The sequence below is a fragment of the Zosterops lateralis genome (assembly GCF_965231275.1).
Source record: "Zosterops lateralis genome assembly, chromosome: 6".
Classification (NCBI taxonomy): Eukaryota; Metazoa; Chordata; class Aves; order Passeriformes; family Zosteropidae; genus Zosterops; species Zosterops lateralis.
In genome coordinates this window covers 46,141,971-46,164,197 of record NC_139761.1, presented here as the reverse complement: position 1 = coordinate 46,164,197, position 22,227 = coordinate 46,141,971, and the positions used below count along the sequence as shown (strand labels likewise).

General features: G+C 43.7%; 1 protein-coding gene across 1 annotated transcript in view; it reads right to left on the bottom strand.

The window, feature by feature from the left end:
• LOC310910162 (mucin-2-like) overlaps positions 1 to 22,227 on the bottom strand; it is a gene marked incomplete at its 5' end in the record, with an annotated part of 66,121 nt that overhangs the window by 3,367 nt on the left and 40,527 nt on the right. Inside the window, 23 exons of the mRNA XM_083862619.1 lie at positions 159 to 257; positions 714 to 836; positions 1,450 to 1,490; positions 2,093 to 2,197; positions 2,701 to 2,875; positions 3,050 to 3,081; positions 3,239 to 3,339; positions 3,663 to 3,732; positions 4,358 to 4,536; positions 5,172 to 5,376; positions 5,498 to 5,681; positions 6,822 to 7,069; positions 7,613 to 7,787; positions 8,955 to 10,012; positions 11,048 to 11,230; positions 12,259 to 12,444; positions 13,469 to 13,669; positions 15,036 to 15,191; positions 16,258 to 16,461; positions 17,828 to 17,983; positions 19,058 to 19,249; positions 19,901 to 20,515; positions 21,736 to 21,921. Coding sequence (XP_083718745.1) covers positions 159 to 257; positions 714 to 836; positions 1,450 to 1,490; positions 2,093 to 2,197; positions 2,701 to 2,875; positions 3,050 to 3,081; positions 3,239 to 3,339; positions 3,663 to 3,732; positions 4,358 to 4,536; positions 5,172 to 5,376; positions 5,498 to 5,681; positions 6,822 to 7,069; positions 7,613 to 7,787; positions 8,955 to 10,012; positions 11,048 to 11,230; positions 12,259 to 12,444; positions 13,469 to 13,669; positions 15,036 to 15,191; positions 16,258 to 16,461; positions 17,828 to 17,983; positions 19,058 to 19,249; positions 19,901 to 20,515; positions 21,736 to 21,921 — 4,874 coding nt within the window. The remainder of the gene's footprint in view (positions 1 to 158; positions 258 to 713; positions 837 to 1,449; positions 1,491 to 2,092; positions 2,198 to 2,700; positions 2,876 to 3,049; positions 3,082 to 3,238; positions 3,340 to 3,662; positions 3,733 to 4,357; positions 4,537 to 5,171; positions 5,377 to 5,497; positions 5,682 to 6,821; positions 7,070 to 7,612; positions 7,788 to 8,954; positions 10,013 to 11,047; positions 11,231 to 12,258; positions 12,445 to 13,468; positions 13,670 to 15,035; positions 15,192 to 16,257; positions 16,462 to 17,827; positions 17,984 to 19,057; positions 19,250 to 19,900; positions 20,516 to 21,735; positions 21,922 to 22,227) is intronic.

The window sequence follows — 22,227 nt, the reverse complement described above, 5'->3', positions numbered from 1 at the left end:
CAGGTCAAAAATTTGTAGCTAGATTTTGTTTTAGATAAGATTTTGATATTTCAGGTCAAAATTATACTAAAGCCTTGTCTCTGGCAAGGAGATGTTCCCTTTCTGGAATGGGGAACTTTACAGATTTGGTGGAGAACTAAGACGTAGAGCATACTTACACTCAGGATGAGTTCAGAATTGTCTGATGTGTGTATAATACACTTGGTCTGCACACATTTTCCACAGCATTCACCTTTCACTGGTTTAATTTCATATCCCTAAAAATTAAAATTAATTAAAAACAATAGCATTATGATGGATGAATTTTTGAGAAATAAACGAAAACATACAAATCCATTAATTAATTATGCTCTGAAGTACACTCCAGATTTGTGCCTTTTTGTGTTCCAACCCAATATAAAACAAGTAACAGAAGCAGGTTATAAATGGAATATTAATTAAAGCACTAGAATAAATATGCATAATAATTAAATATCTCTCCACAAGGTGCTCTACAGAAATTTCCCAACTAATTCCGCCAGAGTGAACTGAATGCTGACAGTTACACAATCAATCTCAGGAAGTAGACTGCTCAAAGAACAGTTGATATCCATGCTGGAGTTGGTCTCTGGGCTTCAACTCCCTGCCCTTTGCTTAATACCACTCATTGATCAAACTGGTGTTCACATATATGAGTATTTGGGGTTCCTTTGTTTTTTAAGTTTGCCACTTACTGGTTGACAGTGTGTGTTGCAGGGGACATGTTCACAGGAGATGATATTCAGCTGAGTGCTGACGTTCACATCATTTGTGCAGACACAATTCTGACACTTGTCAACAAAGACTGAGGAGTTGGGCTACACATTTTAAGGAAAACAATATCACAAATTAATGAGATATTATATGTTTTACAAACATTTATTAATTTTTTTAAAAAATCTGTAAATGAAGCAATGGAAAAGGAAACAAATAATAAAAACAACTGGATAGCTATGTGGCTAGCCATTTATGAAGACAACATTTTAAATACTGAAATATATAGGTACTGTATAGCAATGACAAACTCTCATATTAAAAGAACAGGTACAATTACTAGACCCAAGAGAATTTATTAGAAATCTAGATTTCTTTAGAATAATACTTATTTACATGTCTTTTAATTTTTGTAAACAGAGTCTTAAAACTGCAATAATGTGCTGAGAGTAAATGTGGACTGACTTTTTAAAATGCCAGCACACTTAACCCAAATTCCTCTATGATACTGACATACATGCAGGTCTTCAATTTCTTTCTACATAGGAAACTTTTCAGAAAAGATTTAGGCTTTGTGAAATTGATAAACCACTGACAGAAATTTGAAAATTTCTACAATGTTTGTTGTACTGGATAAACCTTTTCACAGCACTTCTGATCAAGTATACTAAGTGGTGTTTTAAGCATTTTTAGAAGACTGTTAAAACAGGAACTTACCAAGAACTCAGCATTCCCGTGTACGCAAACTCCCTTGGCAACTGTTAATAAGCAAAGAGTAATGTGTTTAGATAGGAAAAAAGAATAAAAAATATCTTCACCCCACTATAATCAAACTCATTTCTTCCACAATGAATCACAATTCATATGGTTATTCCCCAGTTCTGGTAGCAGACAGAATATGTATAAAGTATAAAAATTAATACTGCATGTGCAAGAAGGGAAAAATATTTGTCCCAGAATACTCAGTCCAGTTCAGAGCCAAGAATGTCCACGTAACAGATACAAGTACTTCCTTGTTTCAGTTACCAAGAACTGTAAATCTGTCTTCTACTGGGGATGCTTCTAGGGCCTTTTTGCTAGATTAAGCTGAGGCCATCATCCCAGTTAATTCTGTAGCTGTTTTTACATGTCTTTAGAAGCAGGAAATTGAACTTGAATCACCTGAGCTATATCTGATTTCCTAGTTTCATAACTATAGCACTAATAACCAATTTTAATAGTAGTGAATTTGTAGAATCTGCTTGTGTTTAACACCTCTTTCAACAGGCTATTGCATATAGTCTTATTAGGTGTAATGCCAAATTATGTAATAAATAAAACTATAAGGCTAATCACTGCAGTACATTTCAAAGGGACTTACCACACTGGTATACAGGACAGCACTGACCACTGGGAATATAAGAATGAACTTCGAATCCCAGTGAGCACTTGGGGGCTTTAGCTGTGCACAAGCTTGTATTGCATTCTGAGGAGCAAGGAAAAAAAAAAAAAAAAAAGTAAGCCAGAAAGTACAGTAAATCACAGCTACTAGAAATAAGCACCCATCAAAGCGCTTAGGATGAACTCTTATTGCTAGGAAACAGTTCATATTCTCTTCAAATAAACAAATTGCAGATAGGGAACATGTTTTTCTTCATAAATCCAGGCACTGGATATGTAGGGTACTTAAATAAAATGTGGCCCTGAACACAAGAATTTCAGCTTGAGTTATGTTGAGTCCCATAACAGTAAATTCAGTTACACCAAATCATTGCAATATTAAAATGTATTTTCCCTAGCACTGTACAAGTTGATTTTAAAAAGCATGAGGAAAGATACTATTTTGTGACTCCCTGCTGTAGATCTCTGGTACTAAGGTAGTTCAGTCTCTTTTCCTTTCTATTGCCTAGAGATATAGAAAGACTAGAAACTTACTGCATAAGCATAAACTCACTGCAAAGCATAAATGCATACAAAATATAAACTCACTGCAAGTGAAAAGAGGGCAACAGGAGTCTGCAGGATTGACTTCAATGACTTCATAGAAGCCTTCTCCATCACAGGTGACCTTCTTTTGTTCACATATATGAGGCTCACATACAATGCCATGTTCACCTTCCAGGCAAATACAGTCCTGGCAGTCCACTGTAAACTTTTCTCCAAACTGTCATTGAAAAACAATAAAATGAGTGATTGCATAGTAACCAATTAAAAGGAACAGAAATAAAACCAGGAATACAAAGTTTGGAGATGACAAAATAAGATTGTACCAGCGGAGACCACTCTCCTCTCCCCACCCAAACTTCTACTTGAAATCCAAAAGCATACAGCATCATACCTCTCTTGGTATCATATCCACTCCAACACAGCCTGGAAAATACAAAAAAAATTCCATTACCAATCATATAACAGGAAGCATCTCTACTGTACATTGTATGAGCACTGCAAACAGTCAAATCTATGTTGCATACACGGAAGGAAACAAAGAGGAAACAAACATGCATACAAGTGAAGCAGTAAAACTTACCACAGGTTTTCACACAGACATCCACACCAGAGTCATACAGCATGGTTCCATTAGGACAGAAGCAGCCTTCCACTTGTTTAGTTGAAGTGTCGTTCTGTCCTCTGTGAGACAAAATGTTCAGAGGAACTCCATTAATGTTGTAGACAGATAAGGAGGATTATGCCAAAAACCTTTTCACTGAAAATACAGTGGCAAATGACCTGTACATTTGTGATTGGGTATTGTCGGTGTCTGTGTTTGATATAGTCGAACAACATAAACAGAAACAGTTCAGGTACCCAGATATAGGGTCAACAGAATAGTGCTAATAAATTTGACAGTCAGTTTAAGACATGAGATGAGGTTGATTTTGCTGATTCACCTGTGCATTAGATACAACTGTATAGTTATACAAGCTGTAACTAACAGTGAAAGAAGTTTTTACCTTGATTTGCAGGTCATCTCCTTAATAGGACCACATGCTCTGTATTCTTTACCTGAAGGACATTCATGATCTGGAATGAAAGAACAAAAAGAAGGAACACCTCAGTAAAAATATCATTAAAAAGCCTCATGACCTTATGCCAAGAACTTAAACACTGTTTACTCATTTTCCTATGTATCTGTGATAATCTTGAGAAGCAAAGAGGAAAAAATCCCAGATAGACTCATGTCTCTAAATTGAATAGTTTTGTGCAATTTAGCCATAGAGATGTAGTACTGTCCTTTAAGGTAAGGTGATCAAGCCAAGAGTCTACATCTTAATTAAAATTTTTTTGCATAATTTCAGTCTCTTTTGCACAAGTTCTCGAAGGGAAGTGTCATCCTTCCATTTGTGCTCTTACTACAAATGAAAACTAATGTACATGTCACCAAATAGTGATCTGCTAATGCGTGCAAAGCATAGAACTGCCTGCATACAAAAAAGTATGTACTGATACGGGATGTTTCTGGCACAGTCAATACATGTATATTTTTGCAGGCCCATTTATCATTTCCACTGTTAAAAATGTTACTTGCAAAATTACTTAAGGAGAACAGCTGCTGTGATTTATTGATGGCTTCATTACTCTGAGAGCAGTATGGCATTACTGCACATAATCTTTCTTAATAATTCAAGATGAATGGCCAGATACTTACGGCATACACCATTGGTGTGTTTTCTCCAGTCAATGCACACGCCTTGATCAGCACAGGTGGCAGCGTAGATCTGCAGACTTGAGCATTCCAGGTCTAGGTTGGGAAGTACACAGCTATCAAAAACACAGGCTGCATAGTACTTTTCAGGCTGGACAACTGCATGGCATGGCTGGAACACACTAGAAACAGAAATATTTATTATTAGTTACTGAATGATCCATACATTTTTCAATGTGCCTAACATATTATGATGTGGCAACAGTGGACACAGGAGATTAAGGATCTGTGGACGTGGACTGTTGATGAGAGATTTGTGCTAAGAGCACTTATCCAGATAGTAACCTTCCAGCATATCTTAAAACATTCTTCCCTCACCTACAAAACACTTAGACTCCAACATTTTGAGTCCAGGAGCTGTATATTATTGGTTGCAACCATGTGCTAGCTCTTTAAAGCAATTTTGATTTTTTTAATTTTTCAATTCTAACACGGTGTTCTAAAAAGTAAGATCTCTGTTTTCAGTTGGACTCTTGTTTTCTGCTAAGCAAATCTGGCAAAAGGCAAGAACATGGGACACAGGAGGGCAGAGAGTGTAGAAGAATGTGGGAACATCAACAAAGGTTAATGTGCCAGCCAGAGGTTGAAAGAAACTGTCAGCAAAAAATAACAACCAGAAAAAGTGAAAGAAGTAGAAGCAAATCATAAAGATACAAAAAATGGAGCAATAGTTAGAAACACTTTCCATTGGTAAATTAATTCTAAAATTTAGTTTAAATCAAAGACCAAATGCTTGTAAAACCAAGAGGAATGTTACCTTCCCAAAATAAGCTGACAAATGGAAGATTCTTTGCAAGGCTGTGTTGGTGTTGTGCTAGGTGGACGTGTAGGAACTAGGCCTGGAGAGCACTGTGGTTTGGAAGGATCAACAACTTGCCAATGATCTGCCATGATTTCACAGTTTTCTGCAATGTTTCCATTTGGCAGCATGCAGTCATCTGCTGTGTTGTTATTGCAAGTACCTAAGGGTGGCAAGGGGAGAAAGAATTCACTCACAGATTCGTTAGGAAATTCCATTCATCTTTGCAGCATGGCTATCACTGTGGTTTTCTGAGAGTGCAAAATTGGAAGAGCAAGCCTTACCACACTGTCCCTGGGTATTGTTGCCAAACAGGCTGTAGGGCATTCTGATAGAAAAGGACAAGCCATTGTAGGTCACATTCATTTTCAGCTCAGGAATTTCCACAACGGAATTTATGCCTGACTTATAGATGCTCACACCAAACTTCTTGTAAGGCAAAGCCACAAGCTGGTTGTTTACTGTCACCTAATAAATAAAGGAAAACAGAAAAGAGGCATAAATTTATATTGATTTTTCAAAACAATTGATTGATCCTTTGTTTTGCAGAGAGAATGTAAAGGTAAATAACATTCTTTTAATTTGCAACAAATGTTCCTGCGTTTCCTTTGTTACTGAAAAGTCAAAGTTTTCTTCTCTGAGCCACAAAAGCCCATCAGCCTCAGACAAATGAGACTATAAATTCAAGGTTTAAACCAGCTAAATCCTAACACTTATCAGAGTGCCTGTGGCATCAAGGACTTCTCATGAAAGTGGAATATAAAATTCTCCTAAATTCATATGGTATAAAATTTTAGGTTTCTTGCCATAAAGGGAGCATGCTTATAGGAAAATTAAATAATTAAAATAAGACTAAAATTGTATTATTCATTTAAATACAATAGCCATTATATACCTGAGAAACTAACACTATTACCTTCACTCAGCAATTGGAGATTTTTTTGTTTTAGAGAAAAAAAAGAGATCTGAATTTTGTAAATTTTCAACGATATGTTGCAACCTAACTTGCAATATTCTCACACAGTAATGTACAAAAATAAACTAAACAAACAGTAAAAAGTTACCAAAAGCCCCAAATGCTTCTCACTAATTTTGAAGCCCAAAAACTGTGACATAACATTTATCAATAGAATAAACATATAACTGCCCTATTCTGAAAAATTAAAAACATGACACAAGTCAAGACTACTAATGGTACTTTTAAAAAATGCTTCAGGCCAGCACTTTATTTTTATGTCTACCTTACATTATCTCCTCCCATTCCACATTGTTTTCCTTTCTAACATTAGTGTTAATTATAAATTAACTTATTTTATATCCTTAATTCTTAGCAATTTGTCCACATTGGTGTATTTAGGAGACCTCTGCAAAGATTTGAGATTAAAAAGACAAGAAGTTGTAGATTTTTTTTCTCCCCCCACATTTGGAGTAAAAAAATGCTTTGAAGTAGTCCTTTGAAGTCCATTGAAGCGGTACCGTTTTATAATCCAAACTGTTACTTAATCTAAAACACGGAAGAATTTTTTCCCAAACATTGTGAATATAACTTTCCTGTTGATGCAGTATTAATATCTGAATCAATAAATCAATGGTAGAATTCTTTAGTACCTCAACTTGTAGAGTATTTGGTTGTGCTGTTCTTAGCCTCACTTCCTGAGTCTCATGTCTCACAACGAGAGTTCGAGGACAGGACACTACATCCCGTGAATCACAATGGTAGTTATCAATGTAGACCCCAAAGTTGTCAACTTTCTTATTGATCTCTTCCACAAGGACATATGTACAATTCCCTTGATAGCTGTAGTACAATCCATCAAAAGTCATGTAATGTGGATCTCCCCAGCCAGTGCAGTAGCCTAAAAAAACATACAGGCTTTTATGGCAACATATAAAATCAGATCAGACTACAAGTAAAATCTTTAGATGTGGGAAACATCTCAGTGAACTTTGGGCATTTTAATTTTAATAAAGTATATATGTCAATGCATGAGCTCATTAGCTAGAAGTTATCAATAAAAACCAAGCACTCTCAATGCACAGTTCATCTGACATTAATGACAGACAAGAGAGAATAGGCTTAACTGTACCATAGATATCTTTACCAATAGTCTGAACAAGTAACATAAAAATAGGATTCTAACCTATAGATGTCTGCATTTGGACATTTAAATCATACTTTGGGTGACCAATTTACTCTACTGACACAACAGTTTTGTAGAGCTATTGGCAACTTAAGCAAATCCCTCCATTCCCTAAAAAGAATCAAGAGAGCACTCTAAGCAAAACCAGAAGACTGAGTCACAGCCTTGAACAATACTTGTTCCCTGATTAATATTGTTGATCTTGACAATAGTACTGTTTCCTCAGGAGATTAAATATTCAAAAAAATATATACTTACAATCACACTCCCAGTGCCAACAGCATCCATCCTCATCAATGACTGGCACAGGAGACAGTCCATTGGAACACGTTGGTTTCGGAGGTGGATTGCAGATTACTGGAATCACCTGGACAACGTTGTCTTCTATACATATTACCTTAGTGCAGTTACAGAGCCACCATGATTCACCTTCCTGTGTTTGAAAAGAGAGAGGGAAAAGGGAAATGGAGACAAATCTTAGGATGCAGTGAGACTGACAACAGTTATGTCTGAATATCTTCTGCAGGTTTCTAAAAAGCTTTATTGTTTATTGACAAGTTTTCCCCCACCAGAAATCTGAAAATAGGATGGAAGTCCATCAGCAATATCTAGGTCTGCAAGATGATCTAGAACAACTGAGAGCTCCAAAGTGAAAAGCATTACTTACAAAAGTCAAGCCAGTACACCAAAATGGGAATCACCTTTTCTAATTACAGCTATCTAAAAGTGAGACGTTTCATCTAATCTCATCACCTTAACACCCTCTCTAATGAACAGTGAAAGACACTGATCAATATAAATGGCCAATATATGATCACTTCCCTTCCATGAATGCCTAGAACAGATTAATAGCTGAAGCTACAGTGAACACCAACTGTTCAGGGAAAAATGTCCAAGGTGATTATGTGCATTGTGATTGCATGAGGTTTTTTTCTTTCTTCTACCAGTTTTTCAGTAATGTCTAATTTTTATTCCTGCAGATCTACTGAGCAAGTTGATAGGCACCTAAACTATCAGGAGGCTTTAGAGATGTACAAGACACTAATTTATCTGTGTCAGAGGTGGAGGGTTCAAAAAACAGAAAAAAAAGAACTCTGAGTCAAATTTCAGAAGCATTTGAATGCAGCGGTCTGTTTCACAGTTGTCTCCTGAAACCAGTCTGTGAACAAGTATGACTCATTGCAAATTCAGACAAATTCAGCCCTATGTATTTTTGTTGGGCTGCCATGTAAACACACAAATAACTTTTACCCACTTGGACTTATTCAAATGCAAAAATAGAAAAGATAGCTTAGCACCACTTAGCTCTTGGTTCCCTCTTCATCAGAGCTATCCTACAACAAAGACAAACACAGATCTGCAATCCAGCTCCTTGTAGAAAGCTTTTAAAAAATTATCCTTGAAGAGCTAATAGCAATATATAATTTATCAATCCAAATATCATTGGCAGTCCTGATGATGCCCAAGAAAACTAAAGAAATAGAACAGACTGATACTTCCTTTCCTATCCAGATTAATGCCTAACTCTCTATGTTATTAACATTGAAGCTATGTGTCTAGTCTCCACCCAAAGCACAATGAAAGCATGGTATCTACTCACCTCATAAGATTCATTAGGGAAAATAGTACAAGTTTTTTTAGGAGTGGTTGGTATTAGACTTGTAGTTGAACTTGAGCCATTAACTGGAGGAGTTGTACTGTATGTGGAACTTCCTGTAGTGGTGACTGCAGTTGATGTTGCAGTAGGCCCAGATGTAGTACTTGAGCCAGGGGAAAGGGTTTCGAAGGTGGTGGAGGTGGTGGTTGCATTGATTGTGATAAAACTACTAGGGGTGGTTCCTGAAGTGGTGGTAAAGCTTTCTGTCGGAGTAGTACCAGATGTGGTGGTTGACGCAGGGCTGGTTGATGCAGGTGATGTTGTTGGAGTAGTAACAGTTGCAGAGGTTGTAATTTCTGTTCCTTCTGTGGTGGTGTGGGGAGTGGACACTGAGGGTGTGGGGCCTGAAGTGGTGATCTTGGTGGTTGATGCTGTTCCAGTGAACGGGGTTGTTGATACTGGTGGTGGTGTTGCTGTAGGGCTGCTTGGTCCTGAGGTTGTGGTGGTGCCAGGGCTGGAAGTGGTGGTAGGTGATCCTGTTGGAGGGGTTGGGATGCTGATGGTAGTGGTCTCATGGACAGGTGTTTCTGTTACTGGTGTGGTGCTGGTGGATCTTGAGGGTGTGGGGCCTGAAGTGGTGATCTTGGTGGTTGATGCTGTTCCAGTGAACGGGGTTGTTGATACTGGTGGTGGTGTTGCTGTAGGGCTGCTTGGTCCTGAGGTTGTGGTGGTGCCAGGGCTGGAAGTGGTGGTAGGTGATCCTGTTGGAGGGGTTGGGATGCTGATGGTAGTGGTCTCATGGACAGGTGTTTCTGTTACTGGTGTGGTGCTGGTGGATCTTGAGGGTGTGGGGCCTGAAGTGGTGATCTTGGTGGTTGATCCTACTTCAGTGACTTCAGAGGTGGTAGCTGTCACTGGGCTTGTTGACACTGGTGATGTTGACTGTTGACTAGTGGTGCTTGCAGTAGACACTGTACTTATTTCTGTTGTCCTTGTTGTTGGCAGTGGGGTAGATGAAGGAGTAACTGGAGTGCTTGTCTCTATCGGAATCTCTGGTGTCTCTTTAAGACAGGGAGAAAAAAGAGTATTTTAAGTAGGGAAATCGCATTTTCTTCCTAATGTCATCTCATTTTCTACTAAGCATATGTAGTTAACAAGCATAAGTATAGGGTCTTCAGATAAAAATAAAGCAGAAATTGTTTTATTAATAGTTTTTCCATCACTGAGGGATTATTAACAAAATCTCCTACATCTTGCATAGGAGACATTGATATAAACATTTTATAAACCATCAGTGTGAGAGGAAACATCTTCTGCAGTATTAAAACTTTATATTGCAGAGAAGAGTTCAGCAGTCCTAGATCCAGGGGAATCCACTGAGTAGATCAGTGAACCCTGGATAATGCTGTATTGCTGTCATACAATATTCTATGGAAAGATCATTATTCCCTATGCTGCTTCATGTGGCACATTCATACCACCATTGATTATACTCAGAGTCATTTGATTCTATAGAGACTGAGCAGTTGCTGGAGCAGGCCTTTAAGACTTCTCACACACAAGCTATTTTGGGATGCTATGAACCCCAAATACACTTTTCTGCTTTTTTCACATGGCCAGTTTTCATTATGGTTGCTAATGGAGACTCCTTTAGAATAGTTTTTGATTAGGATGTTAAAAAGTGTTCATGATTCTCACAGGCCAGCCTCAGAGCCATCTATTTGTGCTTCTATAGCATGATACAAATGGCACACAGTAGAGAGAGAAGCACTGTGTACATAAGTACAATAATGATGCTCAAGGAATTAAGATACACTGGTTCTGCCCAGACAGAACTCGTGGACAGTCCTTCAATGAAAACTAATTCACATTTAGGTGAGGACAGGCAAATACCTTTATGTACTTCATGCCCTTTAACAGAGGCAGATGAACTGGGACAGTAGGAGAAATTACATTGATGCTGAAGGGTTAGCTAGGATGTTTTTGAAATATAATCAACTACATTAGTGCAGAGAAGAGAAATTAAAACACATATTAAGCTGCCAATAAACCCTGCTTTCTAAAACCAGCAAAGGACATGAAACTCTGGGAATTACTTATTTCTTCTTTGGGTGGAGTCGAGGGGGTTCTGGTGATAATTTCAGGAGTTGTGGGAGTAGTTGGGTGTTCAACAGGAACGGTGGTTGTTGTGCTCGGAGGGCTGGTGGTGGTGGTGGAAGTCTGCGGTGGTGGGGGAGTGGCTGTCGTTTCTGGTGTGCTCGGTGTGGATGAAGGTGGGGCTGTTAGAAACAACAGGGACAGAGAAAACAGACAAAGGCACAAAGGCATGAGCGGGAATCAATGTCAGCTGAACAGAAGCTGTGCATGAGGCAGCTGGCACAGAGCTAGAGACGTCAGTTCACGCTAGCACCAGCTCTTCCTTTCTGGCCCCAAAAAGCACAATGTTTGAAATCTATGCACACACAGGGTCGTGGCCCTTCCCTCTGAGCAAAGAGATGGTGCTGGAAGGTGCTTCTCATCAAATCAAAGAGACTGACCAATAGGTAAGAGATGAGAAGGAGCAATGCTTTTGATTTTGCTGGGGCTTTCTATCTCTGTGTCATTATCTATAACACCTTGCTAAATCCTGGGCTAAGACCTGAGATGGGAAGAATGATCAGGGAAGGAAGCATGCACAGAAGTATGCTCCTGCCTGACTGGCATGTTGTTTTCCCAATGTGACCCTTAGAAATGGCTTGCCGGAGTACTAGTGGATGTCATCAGCCAAAAACCACAGTTCAAAGAAAGTCACAGTCTGCAGAGTGAAACTATTCCCAAAAGCATATCCATCCTTCCTACATCTAAAACAGCTGACAAGCATTAGCACTGACAGGGCAAAGGAATGGGAAAGAAGGAAGAAGATCTACACAGTTATGTCCAATCCATACCTAAAATGCCAGTACCAAAAAACCAAAGCCATGCCACAATTGCACATATGTCCAGTGAATATATTCTGGCCAGCTGAGGGAAGAGGTCCGGCAGCAAAAAAGGCAAGATTTCCCATCAGTTCAAGATCTGTGAAAGCTGAGCAGCAGCACGAACCTATATATAAACTTCCTCTAAGCCTTTTTGAGTGAGGGAAGACAAGACTTTCTCTCTAGAGCCCCAAAACCTTGTTTTTTCTTAAATACCCAGATGAAAGGCATCCATGGATGCTCTGCAGTTACATCCATCCCGGATCCCACTGAGAGGCAGAATTTGAGGTGCTCATGTACCTTTAGGGTAACGACAGGAAGGGAACAAACAACAGTGCAGGCCAAAGAATTACCTGGAGTTGGTAGGGTGGTGGTGTATGTTGGTGTGGGTGAGGATGTGCTTGAAGTAGTTGAGGTGGGCGCTGTTGATCCAGAAACAGGGGTTGTTGTGCTTGGAGGGCTGGTGGTGGTGATGGGAGTCTCCGGTGGTGGGGGAGTGGCTGTCGTTCCTTCTGTGCTTGGTGTGGATGAAGGTGGGGCTGTTAGAAACGGCAGGGACAGAGAAAACAGACAAAGGCACAAAGGCATGAGTAGGACTCAATGTCAACTGAACAGAAGCTGTGCATAAGGCAGCTAGCACAGAGCTAGAGAGGTCAGCTTAGCACAGCAGTAGTCTCTAGCACCAGCCATTTTTGGCCCCAGGAAAGGAGAGTATTTGAAATCAATGCACAGAAAGTGTCATGGCCCTCCTCTCCTGGCGAAGAGACTGGGCATAGTGCTGAAAAGTGATTCTCATCAAATCAGAGAAACCTACCAATAGGTAAGAGAGGAGGAGGAGTAATGATTTGGGTCTGGCTGGGGCCTTCTATCTCTGCCTCATCACCTGAACACTTTGCTAAATCCTGCAGTAAGAGCTGAGATGGGGAGCTTTGATAAGGGAAGAAAGAATGCATGGGAATATATTTCTGCCTGATTGGCATGTGGTTTTCCCAATGTCACCCCTGACAAGTGGCTTCTCAGTGGATCTGATCAGCCAAAGACCACAGTTCAAAGAAAGTCACAATCTGCAGAGTGAAACTGTTCCAAAAGGATGGCAGGGGAATCCTTCTTCCTACATCTATAACCACTGAAAGGTTTTAGCACTAACAGGGCAAAGGAACAGGAGAGAGGGAAGAATATCTACACAGCTACGTCTAATCAGTGCCGAAAATGCCAGTGCCAAAAAACCAAAGCCATGCAGTAACTACATTCTGGCCAGCTGAAGGATGAGGTCCAGCAACAAAAAAGGCAAGATTTCACATCAGTTCAAGATCTGTGAAAGCTAGGCACCAGCATGAAATTTGTCCTTGTAGACTATTCTGTCAGAGTACCAAGAACTTTTTCCAAGACCTTGTTCCTTTTAAATAGCCAGATGAAAGGCAAGTTTTAAGCAAAGGCTGCTTCAGTGTTGCCCTGTAATTATAACCATCCCAGATCCCACTGAGAGGCAGAATTTGAGGTGCTCATGTACCTTTAGGGTAACCACAGGAAGGGGACAAACAAAAGCTCAGGCCAGAGAATTACCTGGTGTTGGTACGGTGGTGGTGTATGTCGGTGTTGGTGAGGATGTGCTTGAAGTAGTTGAGGTGGGTGTTGGTGATACAGTACCAGTAGTTGTTGTTGTTGTTGTTGTGCTTGGAGGGCTGGTGGTGGTGGTGGTGGTAGTCTCTGGTGTTGGGGGAATGGTTGTTGATTTTGGTGTGCTCGGTGTGGGTGGAGGTGTGGCTGTTAGAAACAGCAGGGAGAGAGAAAACAGACAAAGACACAAAGCCATGAGTGAGACTCAATGTCAACTCAACAGAAGCGGCAGAGGAGGCAGCTCCCCCAGACCTGGAGAGATCAGCCAACCCCGAGCACAGCAAAGATCCTGGCACCAGCCCTTCCTTTCTGACCCCAGAAAGCAAAACCCCTGACATCCATGCATACACAGGATCACAGCCCTCCACGCCTGGTGAAGATAACGGGGATAGTGCTGGAAGGTGCTTCTCCCAAAATCAGAGACATCTACCAACACGGAAGAGAGGAGGGGGAGTAATAATTTTCCTCTACCATGGGCTTTCTATCTCTGCCTCATTACCTGAACACCTCACTAACTCATGGAGTAAGAGCTGAGATGGGAATCTGTGGTCAGGGAAGGATACGTCAAGAGGGGACATCACAGTATCAAGAAGATCAACATCTCCACAGGAGAGGAGGACATGGATCCCTGTATCCCTGCTCCTTCTGAAAGAAGCACCTCAAGGGAGACCTTTGGTCTAAGCACAGATTCGTGCCAGTCTCTCAGCTTCTTTGGCCATGCACACCACCTCACTCTCTCATGGACAAACCAACCACTGGGAAGGCACCCGACCACAGGGAAAGCAGGCAAACAACATATGCTGCTGACAAAGCCTCAGCTGCTTCCCAGCAGCACACAGATCGCTGGAGACAAGCACCAACAGAAACACTGGTAGTATCCTACAGCTGCCTAGAGCTTGTGTCTGTCAAGAGGGGCAATCTGCACTCTGAAACCATTCCCAGACTGTGCCAGCAAAAGCCATGGAAGCTTCATGCAGCCCAAACAGCTGGTAAGTAGCAGTCATGGCCACAGAGACAAAAACAGGAGAGAAAGGGAAGAAGGTCTGCACAGCTGAGCCCAAACAGAGCCTGAAATGCCACTGCCACAAACTTCAGCCCCACTCCAACTCCACATCTTGTGTGCAGTGACTACATTCCGCCCAGCTGAAGGACAAAGTCCAAGAAGCAGCAAAACCAACACTGCCATCACTTCAGTAGCTGTCTACACTGGGCCCAAGCACAAAATACCTCCTTGGACCACTGTTGATCATGATCATTCCCCAGGGACCTCTATATTCTTGTTCCTTAGGAAACAGCCAGCCTGAAGAGCAGTTTGGGTGCAGGACTTTTCCTGGGATACCCAGGGCTTACACCCATCCCTCATCCCATCCAGAGCCTCAAATGGAGGTGCTCAGGGACCTTCACTACTCCCACAGCAAGGCCAGAAATGGCAGCAGAGCCAGAGAATTATTTGTTGGTACTATAGTCAGATGCAGAGGGCTTTTAGCAGGAATTATTTGGTTTTGGAACATACGTCCAGCAGTTGAGACGGTGGGTGGTGTAACAGTTGTTGTTGTCGTAGGTCTGGTGGTGGTAGTGGTGGTAGTGGTGGTGCCGGTGGTGGTGGTAGTCTCTGGTGACGTGGACGTGGTTGACGATTCTGCTGTAGGGGGTGCTGTGCTCGGTGTGCCTGTTAGAAACAGCAGGGACAGAGACAAGAGACAAAGGCACAAAGGCATGAGTGGGACTCAATGTGAACACAACAGAAGCTGTCTGTGTGGCAGCTGCCTCATACCTAGGCGGGTCAGCCCATCTGAACATAACAAATGTCCCTAGTACCAGCCCCCCCGTTTCTGGCCCCAGAGACAAAACTGTCTGACATCCATGCACAGAGATGATCATGTCCCTCTTTTCCTTGGAAGAGACTGCGGATGGTGCTGGAAAGTGCTTCTCACTAAATCAGACAGACCTACCAGTTGGGAAAGTAATGCTTTTAATTTGGCTGGGGCTTTCTACGTGTACCTCATTATCTGAACACCTCACAAATTCCTGGAGTAAGCGCTAGGTGGTGATTCCATGGTCAGAGATGGGAGTGTGGAGAGGAGTAAGTAAGAAGTCAGTAAGCCTGACTATCATGAAATTTCTCTCTGGGGGAATGTCAGCCTGATGAAGGGTTTCCCAGAGTTCTAGCAGATGTAATCAGTAAAAGGCTACAGTTCATATGTTGCATTCTTCAGTGCAAAACTAGTTCTAAAAGTCTCCCAGAGTAATCCTTGCTTCTAAGACCATTGCATGGACATCCACTTGCACTGACTTTCCAAAGGAGGAGGAGAAAGGGAAGAAAGTCTGCCCAGCTGTTCCCAGAATTAAAGTGCCACAGATTACATCTGCACTCCAAATGCCCTCCATGCGTGGGTCCAGTGACTATATTCTAGCCAGCTGAAGGACAAAGTCCAACAGCAGGAAAAACAAGAATTTCTATCAGTTCAGAATCTGTATAAGCTGGGCACCAGCATGAACTTTCTCCCAGGAGCCTTTTGAGTCAGGGAAGCCAAACCCTTTACCCTAGGACCCCTAAATCCTTGTTCTCCTAATCCAACCAGTCAAAAGGCCAGCTTTGAGCACAGGGCACTGCAGGGGAGGAACAGCAACTCCTCCAGTCTGCAACCCCATGGAGACACACTAAAGGAGGAAATACGGCACCTTCATTTCTCCCAAAGCAAAGGAACTCATCAGAGAGTGGGCCAGAGAATTACCTGGTGTTGGTACGGTGGTGGTGTATGTCGGTGTTGGTGAGGATGTGCTTGAAGTAGTTGAGGTGGGTGTTGGTGATACAGTACCAGTAGTTGTTGTTGTTGTTGTTGTTGTGCTTGGAGGGCTGGTGGTGGTGGTGGTGGTGGTCTCTGGTGTTGGGGGAATGGTTGTTGATTTTGGTGTGCTCGGTGTGGGTGGAGGTGTGGCTGTTAGAAACAGCAGGGAGAGAGAAAACAGACAAAGACACAAAGCCATGAGTGAGACTCAATGTCAACTCAACAGAAGTGGCACAGGATGCAGCTCCCCCAGACCTGGAGAGATCAGCCAACCCCGAGCACAGCAAAGATCCTGGCACCAGCCCTTCCTTTCTGACCCCAGAAAGCAAAACCCCTGACATCCATGCACACACAGGATCACAGCCCTCCACGCCTGGTGAAGATACCACGGATAGTGCTGGAAGGTGCTTCTCCCAAAATCAGAGACATCTACCAACACAGAAGAGAGGAGGGGGAGTAATAATTTTCCTCTACCATGGGCTTTCTATCTCTGCCTCATTACCTGAACACCTCACTAACTCATGGAGTAAGAGCTGAGATGGGAATCTGTGGTCAGGGAAGGATACGTCAAGAGGGGACATCACAGTATCAAGAAGATCAACATCTCCACAGGAGAGGAGGACATGGATCCCTGTATCCCTGCTCCTTCTGAAAGAAGCACCTCAAGGGAGACCTTTGGTCTAAGCACAGATTCGTGCCAGTCTCTCAGCTTCTTTGGCCATGCACACCACCTCACTCTCTCATGGACAAACCAACCACTGGGTAGGCACCCGACCACAGGGAAAGCAGGCAAACAACATATGCTGCTGACAAAGCCTCAGCTGCTTCCCAGCAGCACACAGATCGCTGGAGACAAGCACCAACAGAAACACTGGTAGTATCCTACAGCTGCCTAGAGCTTGTGTCTGTCAAGAGGGGCAATCTGCACTCTGAAACCATTCCCAGACTGTGCCAGCAAAAGCCATGGAAGCTTCATGCAGCCCAAACAGCTGGTAAGTAGCAGCCATGGCCACAGAGACAAAAACAGGAGAGAAAGGGAAGAAGGTCTGCACAGCTGCGCCCAAACAGAGCCTGAAATGCCACTGCCACAAACTTCAGCCCCACTCCAACTCCACATCTTGTGTGCAGTGACTACATTCCGCCCAGCTGAAGGACAAAGTCCAAGAAGCAGCAAAACCAACATTGCCATCACTTCAGTAGCTGTCTACACTGGGCCCAAGCACAAAATACCTCCTTGGACCACTGTTGATCATGATCATTCCCCAGGGACCTCTATATTCTTGTTCCTTAGGAAACAGCCGGCCTGAAGAGCAGTTTGGGTACAGGACTTTTCCTGGGATACCCAGGGCTTACACCCATCCCTCATCCCATCCAGAGCCTCAAATGGAGATGCTCAGGGACCTTCACTACTCCCACAGCAAGGCCAGAAATGGCAGCAGAGCCAGAGAATTATTTGTTGGTACTATAGTCAGATGCAGAGGGCTTTTAGCAGGAATTATTTGGTTTTGGAACATACGTCCAGCAGTTGAGACGGTGGGTGGTGTAACAGTTGTTGTTGTCGTAGGTCTGGTGGTGGTAGTGGTGGTAGTGGTGGTGCTGGTGCTGGTGGTAGTCTCTGGTGACGTGGACGTGGTTGACGATTCTGCTGTAGGGGGTGCTGTGCTCGGTGTGCCTGTTAGAAACAGCAGGGACAGAGACAAGAGACAAAGGCACAAAGGCATGAGTGGGACTCAATGTGAACACAACAGAAGCTGTCTGTGTGGCAGCTGCCCCAGACCTAGAGGGGTCAGCCCAGCCTTAGCAATGCAAAGGTCCCTAGTACCAGCCCCCCCGTTTCTGGCCCTAGAGACAAAACTGTGTGACATCCATGCACAGAGATGGTCATGTCCCTCTTTTCCTTGGAAGAGACTGGGTATGGTGCTGGAAAGTGCTTCTCACTAAATCAGACAGACCTACCAGTTGGGAAAGTAATGCTTTTAATTTGGCTGGGGCTTTCTACGTGTACCTCATTATCTGAACACCTCACAAATTCCTGGAGTAAGTGCTAGGTGGTGAATCCATGGTCTGAGATGGGAGTGTGGAGAGGAGTAAGTAAGAAGTCAGTAAGCCTGACTATCATGAAATTTCTCTCTGGGGGAATGTCAGCCTGATGAAGGGTTTCCCAGAGTTCTAGCAGATGTAATCAGTAAAAGGCTACAGTTCATATGTTGCATTCTTCAGTGCAAAACTAGTTCTAAAAGTCTCCCAGAGTAATCCTTGCTTCTAAGACCATTGCACGGATATCCACTTGCACTGACTTTCCAAAGGAGGAGGAGAAAGGGAAGAAAGTCTGCCCAGCTGTTCCTAGAATTAATTCCTAGGTGTTCCTAGATTAAATTCGCACTCCAAATGCCCTCCATGCGTGGGTCCAGTGACTATATTCTAGCCAGCTGAAGGACAAAGTCCAACAGCAGGAAAAACAAGAATTTCTATCAGTTCAGAATCTGTATAAGCTGGGCACCAGCATGAAATTTCTCCCAGGAGCCTTTTGAGTCAGGGAAGCCAAACCCTTTACCCTAGGACCCCTAAATCCTTGTTCTTCTAAACCAACCAGTCAAAAGGCCAGCTTTGAGCACAGGGCACTGCAGGGGAGGAACAGCAACTCCTCCAGTCTGCAACCCCATGGAGACACACTAAAGGAGGAAATACGGCACCTTCATTTCTCCCAAAGCAAAGGAACCCATCAGAGAATGGGCCAGAGAATTACCTGGTGTTGGTACGGTGGTGGTGTATGTCGGTGTTGGTGAGGATGTGCTTGAAGTAGTTGAGGTGGGTGTTGGTGATACAGTACCAGTAGTTGTTGTTGTTGTTGTTGTTGTGCTTGGAGGGCTGGTGGTGGTGGTGGTGGTAGTCTCTGGTGTTGGGGGAATGGTTGTTGATTTTGGTGTGCTCAGTGTGGCTGTTAGAAACAGCAGGGAGAGAGAAAACAGACAAAGACACAAAGCCATGAGTGAGACTCAATGTCAACTCAACAGAAGCGGCACAGGAGGCAGCTCCCCCAGACCTGGAGAGATCAGCCCACCCCAAGCACAGCAAAGATCCCAGCACCAGCCCTTCCTTTCTGACCCCAGAAAGCAAAACCCCTGACATCCATGCACACACAGGGTCACAGCCCTCCACGCCTGGAGGAGATACCAGGGATAGTGCTGGAAGGTGCTTCTCCCAAAATCAGAGACATCTACCAAAAGGGAGGAGAGGAGGAGGAGTCATACTTTTCATCTACCATGGGCTTTCTATCTCTGCCTCATTACCTGAACACCTCACTAACTCATGGAGTAAGAGCTGAGATGGGAATCTGTGGTCAGGGAAGGATCTGTGCACGGTACCAAGATGATCAACATCTCCACAGGAGAGGAGGACATAGACCCCTGTATCCTGGCTCCTTCTGAATCAACCAACTCAAGGGAGGCCTTTGCGCAAAGGCCATTTCAAGGGATACACAGCAATTAGTCCAATCTCAGATCCCAGAGGGAGGCAGAAATGGAGGTGCTCACAGCCCTTCAATTCCCCACAGCAAGGAAATGTTTGAGAGCACAGATCAGAGAAGTACCTGGAGATGATGTGGTAGTGGTGTATGTTGGTGTGGGCGTGGATGTGCTTGAAGTAGTTGAAATGGGTGTTGTTGAGACAGGAAGAGTAGTTGTTTTCTGTGAGGTGGTGCTGCTGCTGGTGGTGGTGCTGGGCGGCGGCGTGGTGGTGGTGGTGGTGGTGGTGGTGGGGGTGGTACTGCTGGGAGTCTCCTCTGTTGTTGGCGTTGATGTGGTTGTTGATATTGGAGGAGATACACTGCTCGTTGTGGATGAAGGTGTGGAAACTGTGGTGCTCGTGGTGCTTGGAGGTGGAAGACACTCTGGTTTGTTGGGGGTGCAGCAGACATTGATCTCGTAGTTCAGGCAGACTGGCATGGGTACCATACCTCCTATCAGCTGATCTTTATTGTTACAGATGAGCCCTACGTTAACATCACATACCACTTTCTGCCCTAAATCTGCAATGGGAATGTTGGGGAATTTCTCTGATCGGCATGAAATATTCTCAACTTTTGCACACTCCCAGGAGGGGTTGTTCTTCCAAATGTTCTCAAAGGTTTCGTAGTCACCACTGTTCCTGTCAGAACCATCTGGGTAACTCACATCGATCCAGTCCGACCAGATGCACTCACACGCTGGAGGTGACAATGAAACAGACAATTAGAAACACAAAGGACAGACACAGCAATGCAGGGCACCAGCTCACACACAGGTATCCCTCTCTGGGCATCTCCTGCACTCAACAGTGCCCATCAGGCTGCTACTGCACTCAGCCAAGACTGGCCATGGGAAAGCTCAGTGGTGTTGCCAGGCCTCCCCTTCTTGGCCCCATAAACCACTCCAGGCCTAAATCAGAACACAGGCACTGATGAGTTATGTGTGTGCCCCAACAGCTGGGTCACATTGCTTTGGATGGACTCTCATGTGCAAAAAACACTCATATAAGACTCACATGGAGGCAGAGTAGGACTAAGCAGAGATTCTTGTCACTCTCTCAGCTTCTTGGACCACGCACACCACCTCACTCTCTCATGGAGAACCCAAACACTGTCTTGGGCCATGCACACCACCTCACTCTCTCATGGACAAACCAACCACTGGGAAGACACTCAATGACAGGGAAAGCAGGCAAACAACATATGCTGCTGACAAAGCCTCAGCTGCTTCCCAGCAGCACACAGATCGCTGGAGACAAGCACCAACAGAAACACTGGTAGTATCCTACAGCTGCCTAGAGCTTGTGTCTGTCAAGAGGGGCAATCTGCACTCTGAAACCATTCCCCAGACTCTGCCAGCAAAAGCCATGGAAGCTTCATGCAGCCCAAACAGCTGGTAAGTAGCAGCCATGGCCACAGAGACAAAACAGGAGAGAAAGGGAAGAAGGTCTGCACAGCTGCACCCAAACAGAGCCTGAAATGCCACTGCCACAAACTTCAGCCCAACTCCAACTCCACATCTTGTGTGCAGTGACTACATTCCGCCCAGCTGAAGGACAAAGTCCAAGAAGCAGCAAAACCAACATTGCCATCACTTCAGTAGCTGTCTACACTGGGCCCAAGCACAAAATACCTCCTTGGACCACTGTTGATCATGATCATTCCCCAGGGACCTCTATATTCTTGTTCCTTAGGAAACAGCCAGCCTGAAGAGCAGTTTGGGTGCAGGACTTTTCCTGGGATACCCAGGGCTTACACCCATCCCTCATCCCATCCAGAGCCACAAATGGAGGTGCTCATCGACCTTCACTACTCCCACAGCAAAGCCAGAAATGGCAGCAGAGCCAGAGAATTATTTGTTGGTACTATAGTCAGATGCAGAGGGCTTTTAGCAGGAATTATTTGGTTTTGGAACATACGTCCAGGAGTTGAGATGGTTGATGGTGTTGTTGTCGTAGGTCTGGTGGTGGTAGTGGTGGTAGTGGTGGTGGTGGTGCTGGTGGGAGTGCTGGTGGGAGTGCTGTAGGGAGTGGTGCTGGTGGTGGTCTCTGGTGACGTGGACGTGGTTGACGATTCTGCTGTAGAGGGTGCTGTGCTCGGTGTGCCTGTTAGAAACAGCAGGGACAGAGACAAGAGACAAAGGCACAAAGGCATGAGTGGGACTCAATGTGAACACAACAGAAGCTTTGTATGTGGCAGCTGCCTCATAGCTAGAGGGGTCAGCCCATCTGAACACAACAAAGGCCCCTAGCACCAGGCTTTCTGGCCTAAGAAGGCCAAATTCTTGACATTCGTGCACAGAGATGATCATGTCCCTTGTTTCCTTGGAAGAAACTGGGGATGGTTCTGGAAAATGTTTCTCAAAATCAGACCAAGCAAGAGATAAGGAGCAGTAATGTGTTGGATCTGAA